This window comes from Pseudophryne corroboree, chromosome 3 (genome assembly GCF_028390025.1).
Source record: "Pseudophryne corroboree isolate aPseCor3 chromosome 3, aPseCor3.hap2, whole genome shotgun sequence".
In the NCBI taxonomy this organism is placed as follows: domain Eukaryota; kingdom Metazoa; phylum Chordata; class Amphibia; order Anura; family Myobatrachidae; genus Pseudophryne; species Pseudophryne corroboree.
The window spans coordinates 636,364,531-636,378,073 of record NC_086446.1 but is presented as its reverse complement, the minus strand read 5'-3'; the positions used below and the strand labels follow the sequence as shown (position 1 = coordinate 636,378,073).

The window sequence follows — 13,543 nt, the reverse complement described above, 5'->3', positions numbered from 1 at the left end:
ATTCTGGAACACATAATACTGGTGTAGATAGGAAGATTGCACATGATCACGTAGTATTATTTGTTTAAAAATTATACCCAAATTATAACGCAATGCTTGCATAAGGGCTAATTGTCTGTCCATCTGTTTGACCCGTGCAACACATAAGTGGTATAAATTACATTTCACAAAGATATCAAATAGCCGGCCATTTGTCCAGATACTTCAGCCCTCATAATTGGTGGTATACATTACATTTCACAAATATGGGTTACATGGAAAATAGTTGTCCATATGTCCAGATTCTACAGCCCTCATAATTGGTGGTATACATTACATTTCACAAATATGGGTTTCATGGAAAATAGTTGTCCATATGTCCAGATTCTACGGACCTCATAATAAGTGGCAGATGTATTACGTAGCCAGTCACTGACCATTTGTGCAGATAGATCATCCCCCATCCTCTGAGCCGACTTCTAAAACACTCGCATCTGGCTATGTTAGTTTCCTAATGCACGGCCCATCAATAATGTTTAATACCTAAAAAACTCTACATTTGGTTCTCATAATTGTATACATGTCATTTCACAAAGATGTATAGATTACATCGCTATTAGCTGGCCATTTAATATAAATGCGGCTTGTCTAAGGGTCAGATTCTGTTCTTAATAGCCAATCAATAATCATTTGATATCAGTTTTATATCATTTGATATCAGTTTTATATTAAACACAATTACAAGGGGGTGGGACTTAAATGGGGCGGGGTACCTGTCAAAAGTTTGATGAAAAGTGGTTCACTATACTACTGAGGCAAGACTGTAGATCTAGGATTCATCACCACTGATAATCTCCCATACAGAGTTTCAGTGACCGCCATCAAAACTGACCAACAAGTTGTGGCACCACTTCACCCAAGCCTCCCGATGCTCTCGAGTCAACTGATAGGGCATTCAGTGTGTAGATACCTTGCTAAGGAAAAGCTTTTCAAATAGTATTGAGTGGATGGACTCTAATTGGACCACCCTGGCGTCTAACACAATGATGGCCCACATGTCAGCACAGTGGTTGCACAATTCTTTACTATGTGATTTCTCTCACTGTTCTATGGACACAATGGTGCAATTTAAACAAAAAATAATAATAATAAAAATTTCTAGAACATTAGTTTTTAATGTATAATTATTAATTTAATATGCACATTGTATTTATCTTTTCCTTTTTTTCTTAATAATGCACTGATAAACATGCTGTATTTTCTAAAAGAGAAAATATAATGTAAACATTATATATTATTATTATTATTATTATTATTTATTTTTATTTTAGTGCACCTGTTTCCATTTTATTATTATTATTATTATTATTATTTATTTTTATTTTAGTGCACCTGTTTCCATTGCTAGTTCACGAAGATCTGTTTTCATTTTTAGTTTTTGTTCTCTTTAAATACATTTATTGTACATTTTCGGCTTTGATAAGGAGCATTAGGATTTGGTCCTGAACAGTATAAGCCTATTGTTTATAAGAGGAATATTAACATTTTATGGGCAAGCAATAAATAGCTTTGAAGAGCACTTGTTTCATCCTCTGAAGTAGCCAGCAGGATATAACATGAAAAAAGATTGATCTCAGCTTGCGGCAATTTGTGAACAAAAAATATTTCAATCTGTAGCATGTTCCGTTCCCCATACTGACATAAACTTCTGCCAGGAGTGCAGATGCCTTTCATTGCAGGTAATCCCCCATCAAAAGCCTTTCGAGGTGAAAGCTTGCCAGAATGAAAGCGTGTTCCAGATTCTGAGCATGCATTTTAGCTTGCCAGAATGAAAGCGTGCTCCAGGTTCTGAGCATGCATTTTATGTCCACATGAGAACCACAGACCTTTGTAACAACAACCACTACTGGATGCAGATAAGAAAAGAAGCTCTTGATAGGCTTTTAGACCACAGCATGATTCCCATTAAAGGACAATGTCTGAGATGATAACAAGAAAGAAGCACATGAAAATTGTCAGTAAAAGATTCTTTTCAGCAAAATATCAGCATCAACATCAGTCACCCTCAACAAAACAAATCAAACAATTTATACACTTAGAAAACTGGTAAATGGGCCTCAGTTTGAAAATCTGAGTATAGAAGTTTGCGAACCATAAAAGCACTTAGCATTGGGGCCATTTTCTTTTGGAATGAGCAGTTCGGTATTTACAAAAACCAAACACACCCAAATGTAGGGGATCCAAGTCCTGGCTTAGATAACATTTAGGGGTCCGAATGGACTGAGTCCCAAGTCAGGTTTTACATCAAGTTTGGAACGCTGATTGAAAAACAGAATCTTGGGTTTGGATTTCATGTTAGTCTCTCCCTTGTGATTTCTGAAGCCATATCACTCAAGAAAGTGTATTGTGTGGAAGGCAAATTGATTATTAATAACTGGAAATAATGCTATTTATGGTAATAATACTATAAGATGTTAATAATACTACAAGTCCAAGTTACATGATTTTAGCTACTTTTATGGCTTTTTAAAGAAACCCAGATCCCAAACCAAACCAAAAACACTTGAGGGTGGTTTTACAAATCAAGATACAAGGGGGGTAATTCAGAGTTGATCGCAGCAGCAAATTTGTTAGCAGTTGGGCAATACCATGTGCTCTGCAGGTGTGGTAGATATAACATGTGCAGAGAGAGTAAGATTTGGGTTGGTTATTTTGTTTCTGTGCAGGGTAAATACTGGCTGCTTTATTTTTACACTACAATAGAGATTTCAGTTTGAACACACCCCACCCAAATCTAACTCTCTCTGCACATGTTATATCTGCCCCCCTGCAGTGCACATGGTTTTGCCCAACTGCTAACAAATTTGCTGCTGCTATCAACTCTGAATTACAGTAGGCCCAATGGTAATTTAGAACCAAAACACATGGGTCTGTGCACATCTCTAATTTTCATAGGTATCAAACTTTATTTTACTTACTTTTCACACAACTTAAAATACAAATTGGGGTTAGTTCTACTAAAGAAAGTGCAGACATGCAGTGCATGGCTTTTTCAAAGAAAGAAATAAATAGGTGACCCTACTAAGTAATGTTCAATATTTTATCCAGTGACCTTGAACAGTCATTAAATACCTGTGGCTCTCCAAGTGTTGTGAAATTACAAGCACTAGCATGCTTTACCAGACAGCTGGCAGGTATGCTTGGATGGGTAGTTTCACGACACCTGGGGGGTAGTTTTACTACAGTTTCTAAAAATGAAGAGTGGTAGTGTTGCCCATAGCAGCCAATCAGATTCTGTCTATCATTTTCTAGAATAGAGAAATGATAGCTAGAATCTGATTGTTCTATGAGTAACACCACCACTTTTTATTTGTAGTTAGTTTAGTAAATCTATCCCCTGGAAAGCCAAAGCTCACCGAACTCTGACATAGTTTTCCGATATGGAGCTTTTCCTTAATTTATACAATATACTATTTATAAAATACACTATTTTGCATTTGAAATGACCACACAATATTGGTTGGCATTTACTTCCTGGTAAAATTGTTTAGTACTGCTCCTCACAGTGACCATAGTAAGAAATCCAATGCCTCCTTGCCATCCCACTTTTTGGTGGGGCTGCCTTGATTTCCCGTGAGTTGTGAGTTATATCACTGTTGTACACCAAGAGTGCAGGTGCTTTCATTGTATGCTGCTTAAAAACTTCACTTTTGTGAAACAGTACCACACTGGAGGCTTTGTCAAATACTCAGATTGCTACTGCCACGCCCCTATACTGCTTTGCGACCTCCCAATGGCCCTCATTCCGAGTCGTTCGCTCGGTAATTTTCTTCGCATCGCAGTGAAATTCCGCTTAGTACGCATGCGCAATATTCGCACTGCGACTGCGCCAAGTAATTTTACAATGAAGATAGTATTTTTACTCACGGCTTTTTCTTCGCTCTGGCGAACGTAGTGTGATTGACAGGAAATGGGTGTTACTGGGCGGAAACACGGCGTTTTCGGGGCGTGTGGATAAAAACGCTACCGTTTCCGGAAAAAACGCAGGAGTGGCCGGAGAAACGGGGGAGTGTCTGGGCGAACGCTGGGTGTGTTTATGACGTCAAACCAGGAACGACAAGCACTGAACTGAACGCAGATGCCGAGTAAGTCTGAAGCTACTCTGAAACTGCTAAGTAGTTTGTAATCGCAATATTGCGAATACATCGGTCGCAATTTTAAGAAGCTAAGATACACTCCCAGTAGGCGTAGGCTTAGCGTGAGCAACTCTGCTAAATTCGCCTTGCGAGCGATCAACTCGGAATGAGGGCCAATGTTCGGAATTATGCTTTTTGTGATCATGTCTGTATGAACAGTATAAAATTGTCAACAAACAGATGCAAGACATGCATCTTGGGCGTTTTCATTCCCAAAATGGTTCTAGTACACCCAAAAACTGGTGTAATAACTAACACCCAGTGGAGAATCAGGTCAATCAATTCCAATGTACAGTATTATAAAGTATTAAAAAGAAAGTCAGCAAGCATCAACAATCGTCCTATAACAGAAACTAACAGCCCCTCAGACACTCAGCCACCCTGGACTGAATTAAGGGTAATCTTTTTTGTATGCGCTTTGTGTCTATTGATGGCCCAGCCAACAGTTTAATAATATGCATTTGCTACTGTATATATGTGTCTAATGAGTACTGCAGTATTACTGATGTGTCCACTTACATCCAATCTGCCTGCATGTTACACAGCCCTTCTAGTCATGACATGCCATGGTGTGACTCTGTAGCGCTGATCATCTTTACATGCTACTTTTTCCATTAAAATGCATCTTGCAAGCGGCTTATGTTGATTAAAATGATATGCAGCATGCCTATATTCTGTATGCGAGTGCGACTGTCTCTGCATACGAAATGCTACAGTCTAGGAAAACACTGTAACTTACCATTCCATATGCAGTTACAGCTGCAAATGCAAAGCAAATATAGGCATGCTGCATATTAATTTAATCAGCATAAGCTGCTTGTGCATCCTATTTGCATGTCAATGTGAATAAGATGCATTTTCAGGAAAAAAAAGATGCCCGCCACTAACGAGTTGCAGGAGATCTGTCACTATGGGGTCTATTTACTAAGCCTTTGATGGAGATAAAGTGTACGGAGATAAAGCACCAGCCAATCAGCTCCTAACTGTCATTTTTCAAACCCAACCTGTGTCATGACAGTTAGGAGCTGATTGGCTGGTACTTTATCTCCGTCCACTTTATCTCCATCCAAGGCTTAGTAAATAGACCCCTACTATATGTGGTCTATTGAGGAAAGATGTACATGGACACATCTGTACCTGATGGATTTATGTTTTTTGCATATTTTTAGAGTGATCCTTGCTTTGTGGAAGGGTAGAGCCATTTCTGCTCTACAAACAATTTTTGCCAGAGTTCACAGATGACAGAGATTGATATTTCATTTCTGTCCTATACTACTTGTAATGCAACACACTTAGGGGGGAATTCAAATGTTTGAAAAGTCAGTTGGGTGTATGTTTTTTCCTATCTAATAGACAAGAAAAAACAGACACCCAACCGACTTTTCAAACATTTGAATCTCCCCCTTAGAATCATACTTGCTTACTCTCCAGGAATATGCTAGACTCACAAATCTCCGGTAATGTAGCTCCCCTGGATGCCCAGAACAGTAACCAAGTCTCCTGAAGGTCCACTACAGCTGCTGACCACTTCCTTATCAGTGACACAATTTATGCTGCATTGAGTTATTGTGGCTTACAATGTGAATAATCACAGCTTGGTATAGAAGGGGCTGTTCCACAATAGCATCATTGCACCCCCCATCTTGTTGCACCATGCCTCAAGTCCTTGCAATTAGCTGCACCCTTATGGAATGGACAGCTAAGGTGTTGGCAAACAAACTGTTCTTTCTTTTCCAAGAAGTTAAACCTCACATTACTTGAAAAAAATATAAGAAATATGTATTTAATGAAAGGGGAGATCTTAAAGTAGAAAGAATGAGGACTTTGATGTAATGTTTACATATTTTTGTTGTAATCAGCTCTGATCTTTGTACCTGCCCAGAGTCAGTGCTGTAGTGCCATGCAGCTGGCACCTTTTTATGTAGCCAGGTGTGCAAGATGGAAACAGATGCCGTAGGAATAACAAACCTGCTGTTCGCTTGGCCTTGAAACCTGGTTGGTGGCACCAACTGCACTTGCAGAGTTAAACATATATCTGTTTGTGGATCGTATCTTGTGTATATTCACACTGCGCATGGCTAGGAACAGACAGTATGCAAATACAGGGTGATGTAGTGTTGTTTGCATTTCAATGGCATCTCCACTTGCAACTGAGGAGCTTTCACTTCGCTGTAGTGTAGAACTGCTGGCTCTGCAGTGTTGGATGGAAGAATACTCTAAACACACCTCTATCCAGTATATGCTTGTGTTCACTAAAGAGTAGCAATCCAAGTAGCCAGATTGGGCGGGGGGGGGGGGGTAATAAAGTGCATGATGCGTATGACTCTGCTCAGTATATACAGTAGGTGAATATGCACATTTATTTCTGAGTATGCGGTGCGGCAACATGTGTGTCCTATTTGCGTATAACTCTTCAACAGGTCCCCTACCTGTGTTGTTTTTTTGTTTTTTTTTGTCTAGCGTAATATGCCTGGAACTAAAACTGGTTGATGCACATCATAATCTACCAACTGAATCTGATCAAATCATGTATTTAAAGTTGGTATTTGGTCAGTTTGTGAAATTTGAGTCCAAATTCACCAGAATAGAATTTCTACTGTTTCAATGGTCTGTTTAAACTTTAAAGCAAGGATTAAACACCCACAAAGTCATTTCCATTTTTCCAATAGTAAAGCAGAAGGAAAAAAAAACAGACTTGAAAAAAAGTATGTGCCTTTTAATTTCTCCTATGCAGTGTGCACAAACATGACAGATTTTTCAGTATGCCTGAGTAAACAGTGACATTGGCTAGGAAGTAAAATAATATGACATACTATATGTGCCTCACGCATAAATATAGCATATACCTGTCTTATCTAACTATGTTTATCTTTCTTTACAGTCAAGTGTTTTCTGACATTACTGTCTCTAGGAGAAATATTAATAATGTAGTCTGACTACTTCACTAAATCCACAACTACTATACTTGGGACTTGCAATGTCTATCAAATGCTTTAGTTTAGTATTTTGAATGACAGATTGTATGACAGCTTTTTAAGCTGTCTGCATCTGGAAAAGCTCTAAGCACTGATGTGAAAACAAATAATGTACACTTTACTAAAGAAATGTAAACCAAGCACATCTCAGCATGTTCATTTTAGTCTGTATAAAATATGTTCTGCAAGCACTAAGAGTAACATATATTTTCTTGTAGACATCAACTGCTACTGTTAATGTGCTGGTGACGGATGTGAATGACAATGACCCAGTCTTTGATCTTTACCTGCCTAGAAATCTCTCAGTGCAAGAGGAAGAAGTGAATGCTTTTGTGGGTCAAGTCAGGGTGAGTGCACCATCATGTAATTATTGTGCTGCTGAGAGCAATAATTTAGGCTTTCATCCTGTTGGTTTGTGTGTTGTTTTTCTTTTTCTTTTTTTTTTACTAACCTTACATACCTAAGTGCTTGTTTGTCAACAAATGCTTCAGTGGATCAAGGCTGTTTCACAGTAATGTAGAACTCTACTCTCTCATTTTTCGATCTCCTCTCTCTCTCTCCTTCTATTACATTTATCATGTAATTATCTCCTTTCCCTCTCTCTTTCACTCTCTCTCATTCTCTCCCTCTTCCTCTCTCTCTCAATCAATCTCCCCCTACAGATTTTTCCCTCTCTCTCACTCCCCCAACTGATGTCTTTCCTCCTCTATCTCTCGCCCACAGTTTCTTTATCTATTCTCTTTATCTCACTCCTCCTCTCTCTTCCCCTATCGCTCTCTCCCTACTCGTACAGCTCTCTCACTCACATTCTCTCTTTCAGTTTCATCTGTACCTCTCTCCTTCTCAGTAGCGGCTCTTGCCACTGGCAAGCAGGCTTTTTGCCCAGGGCGCCGCTGCCCTTAGGGCAGGAAGCAGGAGCGGGGCTGGTGAGTATTTTTTTTAAGCACCGCTACTAGGGGCACAGCAACAGGGGGCATATCTACTGCAGGGCACATCAACAGGGGCATAACTACTGAGGGAACAGCAACAGGGGGCAGGAGCGGGGCTGGTGAGTCGGGAAGCAGGAGCGGGGCTGGTGAGTATTTTTTTTAAGCACCGCTACTAGGGGCACAGCAACAGGGGGCAGATCTACTGAGGGCACATCAACAGGGGCATAACTACTGAGGGAACAGCAACAGGGGGAACAACTATTGAGGGCACAGCAAAGGGGGCAAAACTACAGGGGCACAACTACTGAGGGCACAGCAATAGGGCAAAACTACAGGGGCACATCTACTGAGGGCACAAAACAGGGGCACAACTACTGAGGGCACATCAACAGGGGCAAAACTACAGGGGCACAACTACTGAGGGCACAGCAACAGGAGGCAAAACTACATGGCACAATTACTGAGGGCACAGCAACAGGGGCAAAACTACAGGGGCACAACTACTGTGGGCACAGCAACATGGGGCAAAACTACAGGGGCACAACTACCAAAGGCACAGCAACAGGGGGCAAAACTAAAGGGGCACAACTACCAAAGGCACAGCAACAGGGGGCAAAACTACAGGGGCAAATCTACTGGGGGCACAGCTACAGGGGGCATAACTGTGACCACGCCCCTTCCCTATGAAGCCACGCATATATTTTTGCTGCACTCCTACGGCATGCACAAACCCTTTTTTACCTGTTGGGGGGTGGGGGGCAAAGGAAACTTTGTCCCTGGGCGCCACAAGGTCTAGAACCGGCCCTGCTCCTTCTCTGTATCTTCCCTCCTCTCTTGCTCCATTTTTACCCTCTCTCTCATTCTGCTACTATCTCTCTCACTCTGTCCCGCTACCTTTTGCTCTTTTCCCTTCTATACTTCTTTTTTTATAGTAATATGTGTATTTCCATAATAACTAGTAATTATCCATTACCATATAGATTGGAATATAAAACTACCCTCTCTCCCCCACTCACCTAAAAAAATAAAAAATTATATATATATATATTTACATACAACAACTCTTTCCTAGAGCGGCACTCCCTCAGCTTGTCCAATGTGCTACGGTGCCCTCAGGAATAGATGAGGTACAACAACACAGGAAATAACCATGGCACTCGGAGTCTTAACTTCAGAACGTGTATTGCAAACAATCACATCAAGCTTCCAACGTTTCGGGGCTTACCCGCCCCTTTGTCACGGTGAACAGCAAGAAAAGCAAACTGTACCTACCTAAATACCCAGAGAAGCCCGCCGAGGTGCTCAGTGCTGCCTTGTGTCCTGTATCTCCGTCAGGAACGGAGATACCAGACACCGGGCGGCGCTGAGCACCTTGGCGGGCTTCTCTGGATATTTAGGAAGGTACAGTTTGCTTTTCTTGTTGTTCACCGTGACAAAGGGGCGGGTAAGCCCCGAAACGTTGGAAGCTTGATGTGATTGTTTGCAATACACGTTCTGAAGTTAAGACTCCGAGTGTCGCGGTTATTTCCTTTGTTGTTATAAATATAGGAAATAGCTATTGCCTTTAATATATTTATTAGTAAATGTATGATGAACAGTAATTTATTTAGTTATTATTTGACCATACAGTATATGCAGTACCTAACAAATGATTTTTATGTTAACTATACATTTGTACAGTCCAGAACCTTATCACTCCTTTTTTCAGATCATATACTTTACATGCATGAGGCAGCTTAAAGTCACTTACTGTATCTATAACGCAAAAGGTCAGGGGCAGTAACTATACACTATGTAGAAAGTGATGCAGACTCTGAGAGATTGGTGGTTGTAAAAGGTTTTCTATGTAGTCTGTTGAATACATTAATTGTTGAGAGAATAGAAATCCAAAGCCTGTCACTGTAGAATGTAGCAGTTATTTGGGAATAAATAGCAGCTAGGGGCTGTTTTTCTCTCCTTACACTCCCCTGCAGTAGTGTGATCACAGTCTGAACACCTCACATACAGTATGACATTCAGAGGTACTATGATGCATGATTCTGATATAGGTGAGGGCAAGAAGCGTTTCATTACTAACTGATATATATGCAATCGTGGTCTTTGCAAGCAAAAATATTAAACTATCTCTGTCATTTCAAAAGTAGTGACAGAGAGTGAATATATTCAGATGTTATTGCTTTTTAGAACTTTTTTTTATTGATTTTCATGAAACCCAGGAGTGCTTTATTTTCTTTTATTTGGTTTGAAAAACAGAATAAGCAAACTTTTCTTTCACAGCAAAATATCAACATTTTTAGCACAATTTAAGGGGACCTATCACGATCTAGTATGTAAAAATCATACAATACACTTTTTAGTTTAACTGAATGTCTTTTTTTATTTGCAATGTTTTTCATGTTCAACATAAGGACCCCATACAAATGAGTACCGTTTCCCTGATTTCACGACCCGACTGGAAAAGACAATTGGATCCACTGATCGATGATCCGTCAGGGAATCAGGGAAATTATTTATTTTAACAATCCCCTCATAGGATCGGCAAATCAAGATTTATATACGTGAATATTATTCCAGATTCCCCATCCTGACCAGCGGGATTCTGGAAATTGCATCAATATGTCGCTTATGAATGGGGGCCATTAAACGTGACATTGTATGGAATTTATATAATGATCATTCTGTGTAAGCCAAGTACTGGTAGAATATGTGTCTGCTATGATGAGAGGCAATGAGCATGGAAAAGATTACAGCATGCAGTTATAGGACATCTAGCTCTTGGTCGGTACTTAAAGATCTATAGAGCTAATTCGAAGGTGGATGCTGAGATTTTATGGTTTGATTATTTTTTCTGATCTGTGAATGCTCAGACGCTGCACTGCACATGTGCAGATCTGTTCCTGCGATGTAACTCGCAGTGCCCCAAAATCCACAGCATGATGACATGCTACTGGAGTTTGGGGGCAGCAACAAGCAGTGTTCCAAGTGATTGGGGCTTGTTGGCCTATTATCTAGGTATGCTGAAACAAGTTGTGCTTCTATGGTTCCAGCAGCGTGATTCCATTGGACGCCGTGTTTAATCTGAGGATTACTCATATGTCCAGTGGTCACACAGAAGATCTGATGCTGCGTCTTTTAACAGTGACTGTTGCATATTTTAAAGCAGCCAGTGCGTACAAAGATGTAGAGGCTGCGCTACAGTGTCCACCTAGGAATCAGCCCCTATTTATTAACATGTGGTTATAAAATCAGTTATTGATGCAATTTACAGCAAAATGTTTGCTGGGGCTTATAGTGATACTCAGCTTTCTGGTAAATCTGGCTGCCAGGGGTAAGGCTGAACTTACCATATACTGTAGCCAGCCTGTCTCTATGAGTATATATGAAATGGCTTTGCTGCATATGCAGTGGACTGGAATCACAGACATACTGTATGTGTTCAGCTCCACTTCCTTCAAAAAAAAAGTGTAAAAAAAAATCAAGTAGTAATTTATCTCAATGATGTATTTAATTAGTTTTAAAAAGCATTTTATTTTGTTGTCCAGTTTATGGCAGAATAAGATAGCAATTATTTCTTCTTAAAGATAGATATAAACTCACCCAGTCTATGGCTGTTGGTGCATGAGCAGTAGCTTGTGTTGCCGTATATTGTGATTAAGAATCATTCTGTCTATCATACTGCTGCTGACAAGCTTGCCTGGTTGTTTGCTTGATACAGTGACCCCATCATAAATTGCCCATTCTGAACCATTACTGTCTGCCCCAGATATGACCTGTATATTGACTTGTCTTCCTTTCTCACGCGGTCATATTGTCTACTTATTGCATAGTGGAGCTACTTCTAGGAGCCACAACTATTGTGTTACAAAGTCAATTAATCCTTTGTGAGAGATCTTGGTCAAAACCACAATCCCAATAAAAAATTTTTTAAAACAAAAATAATATGTACAGTATTTTGTACAACCCTTTAAAAATGTAGATCGGAAATGCTCATTTGATGCTGGTATCCACTAGGATATTTTAAATTAATAATTGTCAAATAGATTTATGAAAATAATTATAATATATTATGTTTACTTACCCCTATAAAACAAAGAACACATACTGTAGTTGATTTATGTACTATAAATATATGCAACTAATTTTAAAACAAAACTTACTATTAAATTGCTAAAAATATATTGTTCAAGTCCATTGTTTTTGAAGCTCAAGTGGTCAGAACATTATTGTGATACTTTCAGACAATTATTTCATTGGATTGCTAGTTCTGTATCATTGGAATTAAATATAACAGTAACAGGACACATTCAAATTAAATTAAACATTAAAGTTTCAGTAGGCCAAAAATAAATTATTTGCAGTATTACAAATTTAATTCTGTCTGTATGAAACCGGGACTCTTAGAAATCTTTGAAAATACATTTTAGCTTCTATTACCACAATTTCATAGAGAATGGAAATATACAGACCTCGGGCTACAAAAAAATCACAGTGACATGAGGTTTGGTTGGTAATAGTGTTTGAATAATTTAATATAGATTATATATTGGAAATAAATTATATATTAAGTAGATTTTAAGTCATAATTTTGAAAAAATTATCAAATTCTGCTTCCCTTATGTAACAAGATACATTAGTGTGGTATGTAATATGATTAGCAGATAATTTATGTCACAATTATTTGGAGCTATACTGATTCAGTATATATGGTATTCACTAAGAGTAGGGTGTAACAATGCATGACATGTAAATAATCACAATTAACGTAATTTCCACTCCTGGCATTATCTAAAATGGCAACTGCAAGTGAACATTTTAGCAGTAGCTATAGCAATATAGTTGTGTCATATACTGTGGCAGTGTTGCCAGCACTGCCAAACATATATATATATATAAATATAAACACACACACACACACTGTACAAAAACTAATGTGGAATGTGGAAAGACAAGTGGTATAAGTTCAATGATGCGGGACGTGGACATGCGTATAGATGGCGACATTAAAACTATTGGATGATCATTGTGAGTGTCGGAGGTATTGATACAATGCAAATTTGTTGAAACATTGATACTTTTTTAGGTGGAACCATGGGTCGTACACGTGACGTAACTGAGTGGCAAAAGGGATCCATTGACTTTGGTCGAGAGCATAGCCATAGCCTGGAAGTGGGCGGCGTTTCTTGTTGTGCCCTCGAAAACAGAGAGTGGTAACCATCTACAGTGGAAGAAGCATGGACACCAAGAATCTTAGCAGCGGAACAGTGGCAAAAAAATATTGGATTGGGTTGGAGAGCACCAGACTGGCATGCCACATCTCACCTGGCCCTCCAATTTGCTAGATCTGGGACTTTGGGACTGTTTAGCTGGGTCTGGCATTGTACTGTTGGAGCAGTTCCTGATGCATTTGGAGCCTATAGGTGGTTGCTGGATGTCCTAAATGCCTGTGGTCAGGTATTTGTCATTA

At 39.4% G+C, this 13,543-nt stretch overlaps 1 protein-coding gene across 2 annotated transcripts in view; it reads left to right on the top strand.

Moving 5' to 3' along the window:
* PCDH15 (protocadherin related 15) overlaps window positions 1–13,543 on the top strand; it is a 2,278,876-nt gene that overhangs the window by 1,584,741 nt on the left and 680,592 nt on the right. For both annotated transcript variants that reach the window (XM_063961739.1, XM_063961738.1), the window contains exon 19: window positions 7,369–7,497. In XM_063961739.1, coding sequence (XP_063817809.1) covers window positions 7,369–7,497 — 129 coding nt within the window. The remainder of the gene's footprint in view (window positions 1–7,368; window positions 7,498–13,543) is intronic.